The 23,147-nt window shown below is 36.4% G+C and overlaps 1 protein-coding gene across 1 annotated transcript in view; it reads left to right on the top strand.

Annotated features, from left to right (window-relative positions):
* CCDC102B (coiled-coil domain containing 102B) overlaps positions 1-23,147 on the top strand; it is a gene marked incomplete at both ends in the record, with an annotated part of 181,996 nt that overhangs the window by 4,412 nt on the left and 154,437 nt on the right. The window contains 2 exon segments of the mRNA XM_080714665.1: positions 21,534-21,537; positions 21,541-22,152. Of these exon segments, the coding sequence (XP_080570791.1) occupies positions 21,534-21,537; positions 21,541-22,152 (616 nt within the window).

The following is a 23,147-nucleotide window of genomic DNA, read 5'->3' as shown; positions in this document are numbered from 1 at the left end:
ATATTTTAACTATTACATATATTTTAAAATTTAATTATCACTTCCCTCCACACTATCTAAACAGCTTTAAATATATTTTGGTGAAAGTTTTCAAAACTTTGTTAAAAATGATGAGCAAACATATCTAATTTTTTGAATTATTTCCACTTTTTGTGGTACTGAAGACTGAAATCAGGAGTTTTATACCACTGAAATATATTAAACCCTTAGGGTTTACTTTTTTGTGGTACTGAAGGATGGAACTCCGGCTTTCTACCTCTGGGCTACACACCCAGCCCTATTTTGTAATTTATTTGGTAACAAGTTCTCACTAAGTTGCTGAGAGCCTCACTAAGTAGCTGAGGCTGTCTTCAAACCTGTGCAATCCTCCTGTCTCAACCTCCCAAATGGGGTTTACTTTTCAAATACTGGGATTACAAGAGTGTGCCACTGTGCCCAGCTTCCAATTGGTTTTCCTGTGACCCTTGAAGCTTTTCCTCTCCTGCATTTTGTGACAGTGTGTCAGAAAATCAAAATGTCCTGTTTACTTATGTCTGAATGACATCCCTGGCTCCTTTGAAAAATATGTTCATTATCAGTAGAATGCATCTTTCCAGCATATATTTGTAAATAACGTTATGAGTAACCATCTTAATTTGAAGCATATATATATATATATATATATATATATATATATATATATATATACACAATGAAATTTTACTCAGCCATAAAGAAGAACAAAATTGTCAATTGCAGGGAAATGGATGGAACTGGACAATATTATGCTAAGTGAGATTAGTCGATCACAAGAAATAAAAATTTGAATGCTCTCTTTAATATGAGGAAGTTTGGAAGAAAACGATGGGTCATAGGAGGAACTCTAGATGAAGAAAGAGAAGCCATAGGTGAGCAAACAAGGCAACATAACGAGGGGGTGGGAGGAAGAAGAGAGAAATTCCCTAATGTACATGACTTATATTCACAAACATCAATCACTCGCCAAACACGAAGAAGGGAGGGAGGAAATGGGGTGGGAATTGGGGAAGGGCTAAATGAGTGATGTGTGTGTATTTAGGCTTCCAGCATCGTGTACCCCAGTAAGATGTCTGATTACAAAGCACCAGTAAAAATATAAAAGTTAATAAGACAAAGGTATAAGAACAAGTAATGGTGAAATTAAATCTCATGAGTGTGATTTTCAAAATTTTCAATTTTTATTCTTTTTATTGTAAGTTAAATTAAATATCCATGCCTATAACCTCAGTATTCAGGACACTGAGGCAGGAGGATCACAGAATTGAGGCCAAGTGCAGTAATTTAGGGAGATCTTCAGCAACATACAAGACCCTGTTTTTAAATAAAAATATAAAGGAATTGGGGAACATTGTGCTAAGTGAGATTAGTCAGTCACAAAAGGTAAGAAACTAGATGTTCTCCTTAATATTCGGAAGCTAGGGAGAAAAAGGGTTATAGGAGTTTCTCTAGATGAAAGAAGAGATACCATAGATGAGCAAATAAGGAGGCCTAACGGGAGGTGATGGGGGGAAAGAGGGAAACTCTCTAAAACATGATGTACATTCACAAACATATCAATATTAATCACGAAGCCAAACATGAAAAGGAGGGAGGAGGAAAGAAATGGGGCGGGAACAGGGTAAGGGCTAAAGTGATGTGTGCATATATACCTCTACCATCTTGTACTCCATTAAGATGCATGACTATAATGCACCAATTAAAAGAGAGAAAACAGCAACAACAACAACAAAAATTAAAAGAGCCAGTGATGTAGGTTGGAGGTAGACTGTCCCTGGATTCAATCTCCAGTACCAAAGCAAAAATTAAATTAAATGTATAATCTGAGAAACCATGAAATATTTAAGAGAAAAATGTAAAAGAGTTTTGGAGGAACATTTAAAATGTGGCATTAGAGGGATTACTTAGGAAAGAGATGATGAAAAGAAAATATTCATAAAATGAAAGGTTAAATAACAACAAAGCAAATTCTCAGAAACATTGGAGTTTAAGCTGGTCTCCATCTCTGCAGTTTTCTTTACACATGGCTTACATTTTCTATCTCAGGGACTGGAAATTCAGATCTTTTGAGAAATATAAACACTGGCTATTCACTTCCTGTTATTTTAACATTTTTAATCCAATTCCTCCAGTTTTCATGACTACGGAAATAAATAGCCCTGCCAAAATAAAAGTGAACACATGAAGACTAATTCCAGATCACTTAGAAATTATGTTAAGAATTTGGTTTTTTAGCTAACCTGGTTTCCTCTTTAGTGCTATCTTTTCCTATGGTAAAGTTCAAAACCAAGAAACATCAACACTTAAGACCATGGGAAACTAGAGGATCTTTTATCTACACAAATAATGAATTCAGTTTGACTAAAATGGAGAATGTATGGTCAGTGATTTAAACCAGAAGAAAGTTTCACTAATATTTATAGTAACTAATCTTCCAATAAAAATCCAACATTGTGTTGTTTTAAGATTTTAGTATTTTTAAAAGATTATAAAATCTCATAAATGAAATGTTTCCAGTGAAAACAACCTTTGGATCTCGTTGCTACTTCTCAGAAGCAGCTTACATATCGTGTAACTGTCATGCTGCATTTTTCCCAAGTGGCTTATCTGAAAACTGATTGCTTGTTTACACCACATTAAATTGGAAGAGTTAGTAAGGATGTTATTGATAATATCTTCATCTTATAAGAGACCTTTCTCTCATATGTGACAGCTAGATAGAAATTGAGAAACAAAAGAGACATCAGAGAAAGGCTCAGAGACTCCATTGGAGTGATGGAGGCACAGGGAAGGGAAGGGGATAGAGATGAAAGGAAGGTACGCGTTTAAATAATGGTATGTGTGTATGCAATACTACCGCTGCCCGTGCCAATGAAATGTGCAGGGAATGGAAGAGAGGGATGGGACCCAGATGAAAATTCACCAAGTGCTGTGCAGATGCATGTTCCTATCACTCTATACCTCTGTGTGATGTCCAATTATAGTGCACCAATGCAAGTATAAAAGAGAACTCATGGAAGTATAATTATGTGATAAATCTAATGATACTGTGACAAAGGAGTCACTAGTCACTATATTTTCTAAATATGAATGTGTGACTAGCAGCCAATCTCATAATTAGTGGAAATAAATATGTATTTGTTTTTGTCCTTTTACATGACATGAGAAAATTCAGTCTTCAGTAATTCTGCTATTATTTCTTTAATTTTTATACCTTTTTGCTTCAGCTTTACAAAGTATTAAAATACTCTTTACCATAATAAAATAATTGTTTTGATATCATCATTGCAGAGTATATAAATGGATAAGGTTTTATTTGCACAGAAATGCATTTTACATCTTTATTTTATGGTTTTCCATCCATGTTGTAAGACATGGAATCTGCTTCCTGAAACTCATGCTATTTTTATTCACAGGTAGGTAGGCTTTTGATTTCAAAATAGAATAATCATGCATTTTAAGAAAAAAACACAATTATGAAACTGCAAGTTTTATATTCACCATTAATTTTATTTCTGAACAACCCCTGCAATTGTATTAGCAAAGGCATAAGATCCCAGGACCAGATCTGACCAGAGGTGGTTTGATGTTTTTGGAGACTTAAATTAGCGTTTGTAGCTCTACATATTGAATATGTTGCCAAGTAGGTGGACCTTGACAGTGACTATTCAAATCTATTTATCCTCTCATGCATCTTTAACTACTAGAATGATGTGCTTGGCTCATAGTAGACATTAAATAAGTATTTTTGGAGTGAATGCATACATAAATTCAAGATTCAAAATTAGGACATATATATACTTATTCTAATTCAATAGCATGTAGAAATAGACATTATTGTCTATGTGTATGTATGTTTTCAACAGAATAATTATCAAAATACTTTAGCTGACATGCATTTGATGATGTTTTAATTTAATTTGCTTTTGTTTCATTTGAGTTCCTGAAGTGTTTTCAATTCTGACTGGGATTACAGTCATGTGCCACCATGCCTGGCCTGACGAAGTTATTTATGAGGTGCGCAAAGCATCCTTCATAAAATGGGCAGTCACGGCCATGCGTGGTGGTGCACGCTTGTAATCCCAGCACTTGGGAGGCTGAGACAGAAGGATTGCACAGGTACAAAGCCAGCCTCAGCTACTGAGTGAGGTTCTCAGCAACTCAGTGAGAACCTGTCTCCAAACAAAGTACAAAATGGATGGGCAGTCATTTGGGTTAACATCTTAAATATTTAGAAGTTATGCGAATGAGAATATGCTTTTTGAAAATCTGTAAATTGTCTCTCAGATATTTTAAATAGAAACAACAGCTGGGCAAAGTTTTTTTTTTTTTTTTTTTTTTGTACTGAACCCAGGTACATTCTACCTCCACGGTTCACTCCCAGCTCTTTTTATTTTATTGGTTTGAAAGAGAGTCTTGCTAGGCTCCTGTAGTCTCTCTACATTGCTGAAGCTGCCATCAATCCTAGGATCCTCCTGTCTCAGGCTCCCAAGTAATTAAATTACAGGCATGTGCCAACGTGTCCAGGTATTTTAGCTTTTAATGATTCCACAACTCAGAGCCAGTTATGAAAAACGTCCTGTCATCATATAATTCACAAGTGATGTTAATATTTTTGCTTCAGTATACAGAAGTTAAAACCTACTTCTGTCACGAGCTACAACCTGTAGTTTCTATTAATATTTTATTGAAAATGATTTTTCTGGCAAATAATCTAGTGTCAGAAGAAATTAATTACTAATTATTCTCTCAGTTTTCTCTATAATTCTTGGATTCACACTCATACCCACATCAACCACTCACACAAATACACAGATATCAGAATTCATTTCTCTCCTACAAGCTGGGAGATTCCAAATGGGCAGAATATGGTTTACTTATGTCCCAGTGGACACACGTAAGCCTAAGTGCGTGCATTTACCACAACTTCTTTTTAAATTAAATGGTGATTCCATTTTCTTCTAGATCCATTAATTGAATGGCTTTTATGTTTCAGTTACCGTGATGGCCACGATAAATAAAATGCAAATTCCACCCCTATCAAATTCATACAGTAGTATTAAGACAAATATATCACAATTAGTACGCACTGTTAGAGGAGCAGACTAACACCATTAACCAAGGGTTGGGACCAAAGAGACAGGAAGAACAGATTGACCAGAGAACGTAGTGTAGATCTATTATTTGATCTGTTACTAGCCACCCTTTTACACAACTATTCTCTCTCTGTCTCTCTCACACACATACACACACACATATACACACATACACACACACATGAACTGAATTATTTTTCAATGCTTATGCACTAACTTAATTTTCCCAAATCTTTTTTTTTTTTGCAGTTCTCCCAAATGTTAGGATTACAAGTGTGTACCACCATGCCCATCTTCCAAATCTTTTTATAGGCACAAGATATATTTCTTTTTTGTCCAGACTGTATGTGTCATGTACGATAAGTGTGAGCTAAGAGCTGTTGACAGGGATAGAATAAAATAATAAAGCAACTTGCCTGTATTTATGTTGTCTCTGTGGAACATGCATTCCATCTGTACATGAACCAGGAAAACATCAAGTTCAGTTGTTTACTTCAATTTATCATTTTACTGTTCCCATAACTAGATAATTTGGAAATCAGATTGCTTACATACATTTCTACATCTTGTTCTTTGTTTTTATTTTTAAACAATTTTTCTTTTTGTGGGTCTGGGGGGTGGAACCCAGGAGCATTCAACCTCCGAGCTACACCCCCTGCCCTATTTTTTATTCTTTATTTTGAAACAGGGTCTCATGAGTTGCAGAGGGCCTCACTAAGTAGCTGAGGCTGTCCATGAACCGTGATCCTCCGGTCTCAGTCTCTCGAATGCTGGGATTACGAGCGTGCGCCACCATGCCCGGCTTAAACAGTTTGTTTTCTAAATAATATTAATATCATTTTGCCTATTTCATTTTAGCAGATTTTTTTTTTAGTGGTCAAAGAGGGCTAGAATATAAGTACACTGCTCAAAGAGCTTTTTTTAGGATAAAATACTTTGCATTCACTGAAGATTTGGTACTAGTAATTAGAAATGTGTTCACTTTGATTTTCTATTCTGAATTCTAATTTCAGCCACAAATTAATCATGTACAGAAAGAAAATTTCATGTAATAAAAAGAATAAAAAAAGCTACCATGTATTATTAAATGTATCCATTGTGCCGTGTGTGTGTGTGTGTGTGTGTGTGTGTGTGTGTGTGTGTGTGTGTACATTAACATATACATGCTATAGCTCTGTATTCTTAGTGTGCTGGTGAGATAGCTAAAATCACTTGTTTTATTGTTAAAACAGAGAAGTTAATTTCTGCAGTGTCTCGCAGCTCATCAGAAGCTGTCACATCGGTCTTTACTATGGCATTCTTTCTATTTCTTTTTCTCATTTTGGAAAAGAAAACCAGCTTGTAGAAATTTCCCTCGAAGAGGTATGAACTATTGTATTATATGCAATCGTGTCTACAAGCAGAATTAAATAAGAAACCAATCCAGTTATCTTCCTGAATATATAATAAAACAGAAAATAAAATGTCATCTGACCTTATTGGCACTTTTATAAAATGCTTGATTCACATGATTCTATTTGTCTGAGAATTCTTTTGAATTGAGGTAGTATATATTAACTTAAAACATAAAATAAATCTGACTACATTTTCTTTGCGATTTAATACGCCAGATCTCCATGGGGAACTTGAGTCTGTGCGGTGAGGCTTTTCACGTGGCCAGTGGTTGTTAGACAGCGAACATCAGGTTTGGCTTCCATGCACAGAATGAGCAAGAGCCAGTCAAAGCTGGAGCTGAACTTTTTCAAAGTATCAAGTAAATGTTTGCCTTTTCCTTTTTTGATTCTGTTATCATGTATACTAACTCAATGCAAATTGAAATATTTTAAAAGATGCATGAGATTTTCTTTCTTTCCCTTTCTCTCTCTCTTTCTTTTTTTCATTATTTCAATTATGATTGTGTTCTTATTGCTCAGTATTTTGAAGTAGGCCCAAAGAATCTGGCTGTTGATATATTTAAATTGAGCATTTTTTAAATTTTTATTAAAAATATTTAATAGAATTGTGAAGTCCAAGGTGATAAAGGCACACACGCACCCAGCACTCACTGAGCCCCCCTTAGTGCCCACCCTGTTCTCTCTTCTCCCCACCTTCCAGCGCTCAACACAGTGATTGGTTTACATACGTTTGTTTATGTACAGCATGCCTATTGAGCGTCTCCCTCTTAAGGTCATCTTCCCCTCCCACTTCCCTCACTTAGGTACCTTCCTTCACTCCACTAAGAGTTGTCCTCCTCGGTCTGGGGTCCCTTCTGAGGACGTTCCACACTATTTTCTATACTAGTTGCTCTCATTTGCAATCCCAGGAATAATGTATCAATTCCTTCTCCACATCCTCTCCAGCATTTATTACTGTTTGTATTTTTAATGATTGACTCACAAAACTAAATGCCAAAAAACAAACACCCCAATCAAAATATAGGCAAGTGAACCAAATAGACACTTCACAAAAGAAGACATGCAAATGGCCAATAAATATATGAAAAAATGTTCAACATCATTAGCAATTAGAGAGACCTAACCTTAATTAGAATGTCAATCATTAAGTTAAGCCTTTATATAAATAACAGTAACTAAGGAATGAATATATTACCAAGAGATGATCCCAGGTGGCTGGGCATGGTGGCACAGGGTTGTAATTCCAGTACTTGGAGTCTGAGACAGGAAGATAGCAGGTTCCAGGGCTGTCTTAGTAAGTAGCTATACTCTTAGCAACCTAGAGAGACTTTGAGATAAGCATTGATAGTTTAACATACGTAGCATAATTTCAGCTCTTACCCTTTCTGCATCTCCCCCTCTTCCTCCCTCCCCTAAGACACCCCAGTCTCTATACTGAGATACTCAGATAGACAAGTTTCTAATCTAGATTTCACAAAGAGGAGAGAAATATACAACTATATGTATGCTCTTTGAGACTCGCCAATCTTGCTTAGGATACTATTGTCAAATTGCATCCATTTTCTTGCAGATGACATAATTTTGTTTTTCTTGATGGCTGAGTAAAATTCCACTGTATGGATACACCACAGTTCTGGATACATTCTGTTCATCTGTTGAAAGACACCCAGTCTGTTTCCATAATTTGGCTGTTGTAAATTGTGCTGCTCTACACATGGATATGTATGTGCTGCTATAACACTGCAATTTTAGTTCCTTTGATGAGATGCCGAGGAGAGGCTCAGTGAGTCAGATACCACCCCAAACATGCCTGATCTCATCTTTGGGTTGTTGTGTAATTAAAATATGAATCAATTTGTACATTATGATATGTATTAAGGAGACACAGAAAATAGCTAATATTTTAATTTTAGGTCTATGTTCACTTCATTCCTATAAAAAAGAATGCTGAAGTTTGCCAATTAGGTATTACATAGTTATTACATATAATGCATTATATACATAGATACTATTAGTGCCTACACACAATATATTATTTATACATATATAATAAGTAAAAATTTTTATCACAGTTTTACTGGAATTAAGCAAATTTATTGAAAATGTTTCTATTTGATGCCCATTCAAAATTCCTTCAAAGTTGCCCTGTTTCAGTATGACTTGTTGACACTCATTAAGCTTATCAAATTATCGTCCTTTGAAGAGAGGCATCTTTTAAGCATTTCTTTTTAATCTGCTGGAGTAGAAACTGCAGGGACCCAGTCCTGCTCTCTTGCTTTGTTCCCCCTCAGACAGTAGAAAAGTTCTTACTCTTAGTATTTTCCCTTAAGCAACCAAGCGGAGGAACACATCCCCCACCCACGCCGCCTGTGCTCTGTCTGCATCCCCGTGAGAGCAAACACCGACTGCCCTGTGCACTTCTAGTCTCTGGAAACATGTCTATTCTCCTGCCAAACCTGGAAGCGTCTTGCCAGGTGGAGGCCGGAGTGGGTAGAGTCATGGTTAAGGCAGTGCCTGGAACTTAGCTGCTTTCTGATGATTCCCATGATGAGGTCCGTTGTTGATGGCTTCGTGTAAAATGAATGAATTCAAATATGGTTAGGACAATGAATCTTTCTTATGGCACTGGGGATTGAACCCAGGTACTTTTCATTTATTTTGTTTTGAAACAGGGTCTTACTGAGTTGCGGAGAGTCTTACTAAATTGCTGAGTCTGGTCTCAAATCCGTAATCTTTCTGTCTCAGCTTCCCAAGTACTGGGATTACAACTGAACCCAGAGGCATTCTACCTCTGAACTGTATCTCCAGCCCTTTTACTTTTTTCTTTTGCAGTAGGGTCTCACTAGGTTACTGAGAGTCTCACTAAATTGCTGAGACTGCTCTTGAGCCTATGATACTCCTTGCAGCCTCTGTAATACTGGGATTATGAGGATGTGCCAATGTGTCTGGCTTCAGTTAATTTTTTTGAAAGTGTACACTCGTGTAACCCTTACCCAGATCAAATAATAGACCTATGTTGGCAATCTCCTTCATGTCTTCTTTTTGTTTTTACTTATCTATCCAAAGGTGAACACTATTCTGACCTATATTCTGTTTTACTTGTTACTACCTTTTTTCCCCTCTTTTTGCAGGTCTGGGGATGGAACCCAGAGGCATTTGACCTCCGAGCTATACCCCATGCCCAGTTCTTTTGTTCTTTATTTTGAAACAGGGTCTCACTGAGTCACAGAGGGCCTCACTAAGTGGCTGAGGCTGTCTGCGAACCGCGATCCTCCGGTCTCAGCCTCCCGAATGCTGGGATTACAAGCATGCGCCACCACGCCTGGTTTACTACTTTTTAACTGAGTATTGTGCTTTTGAAATCCATCCATATGTGGCAACAGTTTATAATAAGACATATGATCATACCACGTGGCCAGTAACTATGTGAATATGGTCTTTTACAAAATACATTTTCAAGTCTGTAGTATTTTTATTAGCATATTGTAATCATATACAATGATGAGGTTCAGAGTGATAGAGCCATATATGTAACCACCACTCAGTGTGCCTCCCCCAGCACCCATCCCACTCTGTGTACGACATTGTGACTGGCATTGATACATTTTTAGTATTATTTATTTATTTATTTATTTATTTATTTATTTATTTATTGGTGGTACTGGGGTTCCTGGAAACCCTTCTATCTCCGGGCTACACTCCCAGACACCTATTTTTTATATTTTTATTTGGAAACAGTGTCTCTTAAGCCAGGGAGGCGGGCTTCGAACCTGAGTGATCCTCCTGTCTTCGCCTCCCAAGCACGGGCATTATAAGAATGCGCCACCACTCCTGGCCATTTTTAGTACTTTAATATCATGATTTTAACTTTTTCTTGTCAAATTATGACTTTAAAAGTTCTCAGTAGATATGTATGTAGCTAATACTTTCTCCAGTGCTAATGTTTGTATTTTCATTTTGTTGGTCATAGCTTCTGATAAACACAGTTCATAGGTTAAGCACAGTTCAATTTATAAATATTTTACTTTGTGGTTAATGTTTGGTATCCTGTTTAGAAAACAGGCTTACTGAAATGTCCTGAGAGATTTTTCTAAGTTAACTTCTAGAATCTGTATTGTTTTATTCTATACATTTTTGGCAAGCACTCTATTTGCAATTCACTCTTTTTATGTTCTGGTGTCGTAGTGAGTTCTCTGTGAATGTCTGGTTGTACTAGCACTTTGTGATAAAAAGAGCAAAGTATTATTTAATAAAAAACTATCATAAATTAAATACTGAGTAGTTCCAGTATAATCACACAGGTCCTGACAGAGGATATCAGAGAGGAGGGAAGGCTGTACACCATTGGCACCAAGGATAGAGAAGGAAGCCACACCTCAAAAAATGTGGAGAATCTCTGGAAACTTGGAAAGGAACAAAAGAAAAACAAAAGCTAACAAATAAAAATATGAATTGCCCTTTGGAGCTTCCAGAAGGAGCACTGTCTTGTGGTCCCACGTTAGATGAGAGATGTCTAGAATTCCTAAGTAATACATTTGTGCTATATCATGACACCAACTTTGTGGGAAAATGTTACAACACCAATAGGAGACTGACACAAAGGGGCAGATGTGTTCATGCTCCTGCCTCAGCCACACTGCATTACTTACTGTCTTTGCTTGGAAAGAAAAATTAATGCGGAAATGATCATCATTACATTCTGAACATCCCATGTAATTTGATCTCCCTGGGCCCTTGTTCATGTGGCTACAGTGTCTTCTTCCATTTCTACATACCCAAATCGTTCTCATCCAGAAAGACTTTTGGACTTTTACTCTTTCCCCTAGGGTTTTGCAGTAATGATTCCTTTCCTTTGGCTTCCACCCTGGAGTAACTGAACCCTTATTTAGTACTTAATAAAAATATGCTTTTTCCCTTGCATTCTAGATTTGAAAAAAAAAAGTATAGCACTGTGAGAAGACAAACTTGAGTTACATCTTTTCTCATCATTTCTGAGCTATTAAACTTGAGTAAATTGCTCATATTCTCAGAGTCTGAATTAACTTTTTTGTTAAATGAAACTAAGCATTTATTTAATGTTCATAACATTTATTTCAAAATATTTTTCTGTATAATCATATGAGTAATGATTTAGATCAAATAATTATTGATAGTATTGACAAATACTAATAAATACTTAATAACTGACAGTCTATCAGCAGTCATTAATATCATTCCCAGAACTCCTTTAGTTGTTCCATAAGTGTTAACTTATGTATTTAACACATATTTATTGAATTCCTAGTATATTCCATGTAACCCTGACAGCATGGAAATTGCAATGCTAAAATATTAGATAAAGCTTGGCAAGGTGACACATGCTTTTAATTTCAGTATTTTGCAGCTGGGACAAGAAGATTTCAGGTTCAAGGCCAGTCTCATCAAAATAGTGAGGCCTTCACTAAGTGAGAGCCTGTTTCCAAATAAAAAAAGACTACAGTGGCTGGAGGAATAGCTTAGAGGTAGAATGCTCTTGTGTACCTCAGTACCACACACACACACACACACACACACACACACACACACACACACCCCAGACACACAGAAACATATTAAATGAGAGCTCCCTTATTATAGTGATCTAACAGAAATACAAACGAAAAGGGGAAGCATTAAGTAATGGAGATATGTTAAATTACTACTACTACTAAGGTCTAGTAAGAAAAGGAAAGTGAGAGAGTGAGAGGATGCTGGGGGAATTCCTGTCACACAGACAGATGGGCAGAGACTAGAAGGAGACGGGCGGAGATCCAAGGATCTTAAGGACGAGTACTTCATCCACACCTTCCTGACACAGGGACATGCGTCCTGTGCCAGAACTGGAAGAAATTCAGCATATCTAGATTCAGGAGAAGAAAGGCTGGGGGATTATGGTGGGGACATTGGAACTAACATGGTCAGCTGGTATATTGAGGGAAGCAATCCTTATATACTTAGTAAAGAGTTGACATTTATGATACACTAGAAACTACCATGTTACAGATCTGTTAATATCCTCATTTTACACACAGAGGAGCTCTTTCCCATTGATTAAGTTGTGAAAGTCACTGAGATGCGAAGTGGCAAAACAATAATTAGAATTCATATTTCTTTAGTTTCAAAATTCAGTATCTTTGTGCCACGTCACCTATTGAAAGCTAAATAATGGTCCCTCGAAGATGTTTACATGTTCATCTCCAGAATCTACAACATGCTAATGTACAGGTAAAGAGATTTTGAAGATGTATTAAGTTGAGATTTTTGTAATTGGGTAATTATTCAGGATTATCTGGAGGGGCCAAAAGTGATCACAAAGGTCTTTACAAGATAGAGAAATCCGTGGCTGCTCTAGGAGATATGACAGTGGTTGGAGTGATTGCTGCTGGAGCCATGAACCAAGGTGTGCAGGTGATCACTGGAAGCCGAGGAAGGAAGAGATGCATTTAGGCTCAGAACCTCTAAATAAACTAGCCCTGGTCACATTTTGTGTTTAGCACAGGAAGATTAAATTTGGATGGTTGACTTTCAGAGCTGGGATATAATAAACTCATGTTGTTTCAAGACAGTGAGTTTAAGTAATTGTCTTTAGCAGAAATAGAAAACTAATACCTCACTTAACAATATTTAATTGTTTGCAGGATTGTCTATTGCTTCTTAGTTTAACTTAAACATGTTCAGTAATGACAGTGATCATTATTCAATCACCATACAGAATAAATAAGTTAAATATTAATTTCTGTAGTTTTAAAATATTACTTTAGTCAACCATCATGGCAGTGATGACAATTTTATAAAACTTCTTGGGATATTTGGAAATGTTGTTTTTCTGGCTTCCCTCCTGTTGAAGTCTAGTGGAGGAGGGGTCAAAGTGCTTTAAATTTAGCCTTCTCCTTGTTAAAAACAGTCTAACTTTTCCTGTTCTTTAAAAATAATTTTGTTGGTGCATTGTAATCTTTATTTTTCTTAAACATTTTCTATAACATTAAATGTAATTTCAGAAAGCTGGGCTTTTTAAAGACTTTCTATTTCATATAATTTATATTTTAAAAATGTAATTTTTTTAATCTCTGGTACCATTATGGTCATTATGATTTACAGTGAAGATTCGCTTTCAGATCACACAAAAGAAATAAAAATTAACAAACAGCATTATACATGCTTCAGGAAAAAGCAGAGTGAATAAAGTCTTTGGAAATGTGAGTAGGTATATAATGTGAGCGTCTAAGTACAAAATCTCTGGTTCTGAATCAATATTTTTCTTTTAGCTCTTTGATGTTGGATATTTTAGCCAGTTTGGATTATCAATGCAAAGAATGTACTTTTGGGAGAATGAAGCCGACCTTAAGAATAGGTTTTGCTTTGATTGAAAATTTTTGTCACTGCTTTTCAAAGGCAAAGATGATAATCATTTGCACTCACCAAACTTCATTATTAATCCTGAGAAGACTTTGCAGGCAGCTAGCAAAGTAGTTTGGCAGCTATGCACATTCCATCAAATGGGTGTGAGAAAATATGACTGAATAATATTGACATCAAAGAGCTCACTCTCATACACTACACAGTGTAAGGAGACCTGAGAAGAGCTGACTGAGCCCCACACATTCCTGAAGATTAAGTGTGGGTAGAGTAAATGGCTGAGGAATTTTTCTTAGGAAATGCACAGATACATCTGCAGTTTATGGTTTTGTTCACCAACTCGGGAAAATGGTCCTAACTCTTAGAAAACATTGATGAATTCAGTCTTTAAAAATTCTGCAATTTAAAAAATAAGCTGTTAAGCTAAAAGTGAGACAGTAAATTTTAAAACATCTGATCTTGGAAAGTAGACAATACTTTCTTAGCACTGCTTAGATTTTAGTGGAAAGGTGCTAGAAAGCACTTCCTAGGGTTATTTGCTCACATTATATAAATTAATAATAATTTCAAGTTGCTTGCCACAGGCTCTAATTTTAAGTTTTGTTTAAAACTAATATCTATAATTATACTGTCCAGTTTGTTACTTAATCTGTATGAGGCCATTTGAGGTAATGTTTATAGTCTGACATAAATTCCAGAATCAGAGGCATCTGCCCAGCTTTGGAAAGTGTTAGAAGTTTTTGGCATTATTAGACCTTTGCAGTGTTATTTCCCATAAGTCTGACTTTCCTATAAAGTCTGAAACAGTTCTGAAGTTTTTCTTAAAGAAAAGTAAGATTTGATAGGGCTCTCTAGACACAGACTAAATAATGATATTTTTATTTTATTTTATTTTATTTGCGGTACTGGAGGTTGAGCCCAGGGGCATTATACCTCTGAGCTACACCCCAACCCTAATTTGTATTCTTTATTTTGAAACAAGGTCTCACTGAGTTACAGAGGGCTTCAGTAAGTAGCCGAGGCTGGCTGTAAACTTCGAGCCTCCTGTCTCAGCCTCCCAAATTCTGGGATTACGAGCATGCACCACCATGGCTGACTCAACTAATGACACTTTTAAATTTTTTGGCCTAATGTTTTAAGAAATGTCTTGACTTATTATTTGTCATGATTAGATTATATGACACCTGAGAATAGCTAGAGTTTTTTGTGTTCACTGAACTCCTGAAATGAACATGAATATTAAATATGCTGATGAATTAAATGGGCGGTAGGTTTTCATACAAACAGGTAATTAGTGTAGACTATGTACATGACATCTGCTAAACTAAACCTGCTAAACTCAAATATTGGTAAAATATCATTAGGTCTCAAAATGTATACTTTGGTGAGAAATCACATAAAGACTTGATTTATTTATCTATTTATTTATATTAGTTCTGGGGATTGAACCCAGGCACAACCTACCTCCAAATCACACCCTTAGCTCGATTTTTCTGTTTATTTTTCTGTTTTGTTTGTTTTTGAAACAGGGTCTCTGTAGGATGCCGAGAGTCTCATTGCTTGCTGAGGCTGTACTCTAACCTGCAATCCTCCTGTTTCAGCCCTCCAGGGACTAGGATTACAAGTGTTCACAACTATGTCCAGCTACAAAGATTTTAAAACATAATTTTCAAACGTTTTGGACCCCAAGTACTAAATAAGAAGAGGGAAATACTGTATCTATAAGACATTTTTAAGTTTGCTGAGCCTAAAGTTGATCAGCCTGCCAGGAAACAGGAATTTTATTTTTCCAATATTCATCTAATCATGAGTTGACAAATTATAAAACAGATTGTAGACCTTTGGCTCTACGTTTATTTGTATTTCAAAGAGGCCGAACTGGTAATTTTCCTCTTTTAACAAATAAGGTTATTATTTTAGTGTAATTTCTTAGCTTCTTAAATCATGGAAAACAGTAATGTCACCATGATATGTAGAAGAAATGAAGTTTATTTATTTATTTCGGTGGTACTAGGGGGGAACCCAGGGGCTTTCTACCTCCGGGCCATACTCCCAGACCTATTTTATATTTTTATTTGGAAACAGGTTCTCACTAAGTTTCTGAGAGCCTCACTCAGTAGCTGAGGCTGGCTTCGAACCTGTGCGATCCTCCTGTCTCAGCCTCCCAAGCGCGGGGATTACAAGTGTGCGCCACCACGCCTGGCTTGAAGTTAATTTTTTTAATCGGTAAACTTTCTTTCATCAAGAAACTTTCTTCTAATTGCTTTCCTAAATCATTTTTTCTATAAACCTTGGCTAAAGGAAAGGTGTCATACTTATTTGTGACAATGATGCCCAAATAATAGGTAATTGTAAGAGACAGAAAGCAAGGAAGAGAAAACTGACCAAAGGTTGGCCTCACTGTAGAAGTTTATTTCAATTATTTCAGATAATTTGTCTGATCAAATCATTCAATTTATAATTTAATTATGACTCTTGGCAAACATAACTATATAGGTTTCAAACAGTGTTTATGTTTATTTTATTGTATGATGCTTTTAAAAAGTAAAATATATAACTTTTAAACAATTGGCAACTTGTCCAAATTTATTTTATATTCATTAGTCGCCTGATTTGTGCAACTATTTTTTGTGCCTTTATAATTCCAAAATATCTAATTTTAACCAGCATAGACTATAATTGTTTTTAACAGTTTTCCAAAATCTAGATATATATTAATTTAATTTAATTATTTGCTTATTGAAACTGGGGATTGAACCCAGGAATTTCACCTTTGAGCTACAACCCAAGCCCAATTTAACTTTTTTTGAAACAAGTTTTCACTACGTTATTGAGGATCTTGATAAGAGTCTGAGGCTGGCCTCAAACCTGTGCTCCTCCTGTCTCCCGGGTACTGGGATTACAAGTATTCACCACCATGCCTGGCCACACTGTAAATATTTTTAAAATATAATATTTATTTATTTTAAAAGATACATGGATTGTTGCATTGTAACTTCCTATAATAATGTAGCTCAGAGAGATGGGAACATACAGGCCATGAGAGAAACCTGAGTTACAGTGAAGTAGGTCTTCTGCTTTCTAGTTCACTACAGCGGCTTCACTGAACACAGCTTCACCTACACATTTAGCACTCAGTGTTCTCTTGCAAAACACCCATCCCCCAATACGTTATTTTGTGCTTTAGATCCATACAAAAATATATGTTTTTATTCTAGATATATATGTATACATTTTTTTTTTTTTGGTGTTACTGGGGTTCCTGGAAGCCCTTCTACCTCCAGGCTACACTCCCAGACCTATTTTATATCTTTTATTTGGAAACAGGGTCTCTTAAGTGAGCGCGGCTGGCTTCGAACCTGCACGATCCTCCCGTCTCCGCCCCCCAAGCACGGGTTTTCATATCTGAAATTAAAAATGGATTTCCCCCATTTATCCAAATATATAGCTTTCTCTGTACAATTAGAATAATTTCCTTAGCCTTGTGCTTTGTGTACATTGCAATCTGTTGTCTCGGGGCTTATGGCTTTTGTCACTGTCACTGCATGCACAACAAAGGTCATGAGCTTCTTGAGAAAAGCGAATTCAACAAAGGCTTCACTTTGACTGCCTTTCGTGTAGGCTAAAAGAATGCAGCAGTTGTCAGTAATGAAACAAATGTCCCTCGGGACCCTACTTTATTCTGCATGGTCGCACACCATCTTCCCAGAATGCTTTTCTTTCTGCTTTATTCATTCTTTAGAAAGTACATAAAATGTGTCTCTCATATGTGGAAGCCAGGGAGTGATCAGGATACAGGAGACAGTCTGGACGGTGGAGGAGAGGCCCTGGTGGAGCGATGGAGCGGGTCTAGGGCGGGCCTGTGGGGTCGCATCAGTGAAGGAAACTCTTCCACTGATACTGGGTACATATGTGAAATTGTCAATGCCAGTGTCAATACCACACATGGGGAAGGGAAGGGCGTGGAGAGGGAAGCAAGGGCGAGCTCACCGAGTACCGTGTGGGCGCGTGTCCCCATCACTGATCCACATTATGATGGGAGACTACAATGGACTGATCAAAGTATATTAAAATACATAAAATGGCAACAGGGAGGACATTCACTAACTAAATAAATAGAGATATGTAGGGTCAAAATACATTGCTTATTGCTTTCGAAGACTTGGTTAAAATTTATAATTGTTCTTTCTGTTTCTTGCTTAGGGTTATTAGCGATGTCCCAGGATGGTAGAAACGTATTTTGTTCAGGATTGCAGAGGAGGGAATCTATAGATATTTCTCTTGGACAGAGGACCTTTGAGAAATCTAGGCAGTCAGAGTATAGGTCCTGTTATTAGTAAATATGAGCTGCCTCTGGGAGGGCGAGAGGCTGGGGGAGGGTGTGCGTGCAGAAAGAGAAGATGTTCCTGCTTGGCAACCAGGTTGCACAAAGGAAAGCACGCACGGGAGGTCTTGCAGGGAACATACCCAGGGTGTCTGCAGCATGGGGCATAGTAGAAATGACAGAGAGGAAGCTGGAGAAATGTTCTTGGTGCCATAATGAGGATATTGAATGAACTCAAAGGATGATGTCTGAATCAGTGGGTTAGTTGTTGTGTGATTTTATAAATTATTATAAAATATCAAATCTGGATATTATCTCTGTAGTAAAAATAGATGGTATTTTGAAGCTCTAGATTTTGATGTGGGTCAGTGAATTACATGAAATTCAGAACACTTTTGGAAATCTCATTTTTCCCTTATTCTTTCCTTTGTAAGTTCACAATTTCTTCTTCAAAAGAGAGAAAATAAACTAAAAATAATTACAATAGTCCAAGATAACACACCTAGTAATTATCCCCTCCCTTCCTCCCTTCCTTCCTTCCTTCCTTCCTTCCTTCCTTCCTTCCTTCCTTCCTTCCTTCTTCCTTCCTTCCTTTTCTTTTATTGTACTGGGAATCAAACTAAAAGGTATGTGGTTATATATTTCATTACATTAAAATATTTTCAGTAATACTGGTGGCCAGGCTGCACACTTTTGCAATGCAGAAATCAGTGCAGGAAACCAGAGTCAAGAACATTAAAATACTTTCTCTTACATCAAAGGCTCTGTGCTATGACCACTGGTAAATACTTTCACAGCCATCTGAAATAAACCACAAAGGGTGCACACATATGTATAGGAAAAACAAAGACTTTAATAAATCCACACATGCATTAAATAATCTCCATCTCAAGCAAGTTATCTTTGCTTGAGAAAACTCTTCAGAAAAGGAAATACTATTCAAGTTCAAGGACTGAATGATTAAACCGAGCTCATTTTTATTTAGTCAGATGTGAAAAAATACATAGCTAATTGGCAGAAAAGATCTCAATGTACCAGAATCCAATTATGGAGTCTTCAAAACTACTGGTGAAATAAAAGTTAATGAGACATTTTAAGGACATTAGAATTTTATGATACTGATTCGTTTTGAAAAATGGCAAGGATAAAAAAATAAGTCAAATTTAATTCGGTCTTCAGTTTGGAATTCCAACCAAAAGAAAATATTATTAAATAGAGAAATATATATTTTGGTGTGTTTCTAATTAAGAATTCCTTTTGTTCTTTTCTTTCTTTCTTTCTTTTAATATTGATCTTGGTTTAGTAATGATCTAAGAAACCCACTGAGTTGTATTAGCATTGCTCTCTAAATTACAGTAAATGAAAGGAACAATTACTCCAATTCAGCACTAATTTAAGTATGGCTGGACATATACCAATGTTAACAAAAATAATTTAAACCATGGATCCATATTATAATAAGTACTATAATAAAAATGAATTTTGTCATCTCTATAGAGTACTTTTAAAATGTGCTTTCCCCTGCAAATAAGAGTTAATATTAAAAATTAATATTATAAAGTTTTAAAATTATATAATATTAATGCTATATGGTCATTTAAAGTATTATATCATTTTCCCTAATGATTGAAGGCTTATTTTGTAAGTAAGTTGATATAATGAAACCCAACCAGTTATGAAACACACGAGTCACAAGGAGGCAGTGTATGATCTGTAACTATAGCAAATGAAAGTGAGAATTAATGTGCATATAAAATATTACCTAAGATTACTTACACCAGAGACTTGTTCCTGAGACTAAAGCTGGGTAATCGTATGCAATCATGAAACTTAATTAATTTGAAAATTAACCTTCATGTTTAAAGCAACTCTTTTAAATAAAAAGTTTTTGCTATATTCTCAATATAGCTATATTGAACAAAATAATGGGTAGGTATACTGAGAAAATGGTATGCATTTAGAAATTAATTTTTACTTTGGTATTTATATGGGAAGTTTATTTTTATTCCTTTACAAACTTTGAAATGGTTAATTAATGCCTAATTAGTGTCATCTATTCTGCGAAGCATCTTCATTTTGGGGGATAGTTAATCATGACTTTTTTTGTGTGGTATTTGGGTTTCTGGAAGCCCTTCTACCTCCGGGCTACACTCCCAGACCTATTTTATATTTTGAAACAGGGTCTCTTAGGCCAGCGCGGCTGGCTTCAAACCTGCGCGATCCTCCTGTCTCCGCCTCCCAAGCATGGGGATTACAAGCGTGCGCCACCACACCTGGCTTTAGCAATACTTCTTACCCTGAGCATAACCCAGGAATTTATCAGTAACTTGACACACACAAGCTAAAATATATGAAAAAAAAACACATTCACTATAGTGCAAATCATTTATTTTTTTTTAATTCTATGTGTTAGTTTCATCACTGTAAAATCTTTGAGGACTAGGACCATATCTTACTAATAATATTTTATTTGTATATCTTATCACAATATCAATAATATGAACTTTATTTGTGTATTATTTAGATATGTTTTTTACTGCAGTATTAGAAAACCCAACCATCATAGCTTAAATAAATGTGGGTAATCCTTCTCATAGCAGAGAAGCTAGAGGCTCACATTTCATTGTCAAGCACCAACTGGATCATTAAATTGGGACATTTCCACCTTTTCTTTCTGCCATTTTAAATGTTACAAGAGAACAGTTATACTAAATTCTTCTGAACCATGTCCTTGCTCAGGCAGGATGAAAGCAGAGCAGTGAGACCTTCTCATTTTGCTGCTCTCTTCTGAGTAGTCCCCCACACCTGCTTTGCAACTAGTAGATAGCCACTGAGTTAACGAAAGAGGGAGACAGATGATGATTTGGCCTATGGGGTTGGGGGTAAGGACTTTTCCACACAGAGATGAATAGAGTCTGCATTTTATCTCAACAGATGGGATTAAATTAACAGGAAAAGCGGGGATCGTTGTGTAATCAGTAGACAACAAATATTAGTTTTTATTGTATCATGGGCCATGTTACAGTAAACATTACCTGACCTGAATGAAATCAGATTTACTGAAATGAATTATTCATATCGTATGCTGGCCCTATTTGCATCTTTATATTTTTAATTTGTATATGTTTGGCAAAATTTAATAGGAACAATTTCTGCTTCTTTGAGGATAATTACAAATGCATAAATGCCTCTATAATTCTAGTTATACTGGAAGATAAAATATGCAATATTGGAAAGATGTGTTTTCAAATTTGTTTTCTCCATGTGGGTCTTGATTAATAATTACAAGGGAAATTCAAATGTGGAATTATGTCCTCTGTCTTTTCTTAGGCATTAAAAGATAAATATGAATTTAGATTCCATTCATCGATTAATTGAGGAAACTCAAACCTTCCAGATGCACCAGCCATCAGTGAAACTCTGCTGTGATGTGGCGGCTCCTGCCACCCGCCCTAGGGATACCTGTAATCCCTGCTTGCCTCCTTATGGCCTCCAAGGGGGCGGCGCCCATAATTCCAGTGCTCACTTGTTCCACAACAAATGGGACGTTTGTGAGGAACTCCGCATGCGGGAACTTGAAGAAGTCAAGGCCAGAGCCGCTCAGATGGAAAAGACCATGCGCTGGTGGTCAGACTGCACTGCCAACTGGAGAGAAAAATGGAGTAAAGTTCGAGCCGAAAGAAACAGTGCGAGAGAAGAAGGAAGACAACTCAGAATAAAGCTGGAGATGACAGTGGAAGAACTGAGTGCCCTGAAAAAGAAACAAAGTCTGTCGTTTCAGACAGAGGTGAGAGGAGCCAAAGTGACACGGGACCCGGAGCTTCCTGGGTTTGCAGACAGGCCCTGTAACCATCAAGACCAATTTCAAATTAGTTCACAAGTGGGTGGGTCCAAGACAGAGTGCCCGACCAAAAGGCAGTCTCCAGCAGAAGAGGCCATAAATAGGAAGGTAAGGAGAAGTCTGCTGGTGAGTTGAGATTATGTGTCCTTTGAATGCTGTATATATTGACTGAAGGAAGGGAAGATATGAGACCTAATGGTGACTCTTACTCTACCAACACTGTCGCACATGGAGAAGCTTCAGTAACAATTTTTTCATAGTTCTGGAGACTAGAAGCTCAAGATTAAGCCATTATTAAGGTTAAATTTAACTAGACATGGTGGCATACACCTGAAAGCCCAGTGCTTGAGAGGCTGAGACAGGAGAACTGCGAGTTGGAAATTCTTAGTAATCTCTTAGTGAGACACTTAGCAATCTAGTGAGACCCTATTTCAAAACAAAAACTAAGGGGGTAGCAGCTCAGAGGTCTAACGGGGGTATTGCTCAAAAGGAGAATGACTGAGTTCAGTCCTCAGTACCACACGCATACAAAAAAGAGTGTTTTTTCCTGAAGTCTCTTTGAGTTTAAAGAGAGCTATCTTCTCTCTGTTTCTTTATGCGATCACTTCTCAGTTCATGTCTGAGTTCAGATTCCCTCTTCTTACATGGACAACATCATTAAGCCATTCTATGGGCCTCGTTTAACTTTATCACTACAGTGTAGTAATTGTCTGGAGATCAGGACATCAACATCTAATGTTTTAAAAATTTTTAAGTTTTTATTGGTGAATTGTAATAATACATCTTAATGGAGAGGAGGATGGTAGAGGTATACATGCACACCTCACATGTGATTTTTGAGGGACACAGTTCTGCATAGAGCAATTTTAATATTTATAACAAAAATAACACAGCATTTAATAATTATGAACAGAAATTATTTAGGAAGATTTCTCTCCATTCACTTTAGTTATGTCAACATTAGTAAATTATTCCTAGATTTTGAATATTTTCTAAGGTTTTGGATTTGTGTCTCACAATTTACTACTTGTAAAATATACCTTGGAAAAATATAGAAAATATTTCACATCATTTATACCTGGAAGTTCCTGATATGATATGAA

Source organism: Muscardinus avellanarius, assembly GCF_963383645.1.
Source record: "Muscardinus avellanarius genome assembly, chromosome: 17".
Classification (NCBI taxonomy): Eukaryota; Metazoa; Chordata; class Mammalia; order Rodentia; family Gliridae; genus Muscardinus; species Muscardinus avellanarius.
This window is presented reverse-complemented; position numbering and strand designations above follow the sequence as displayed.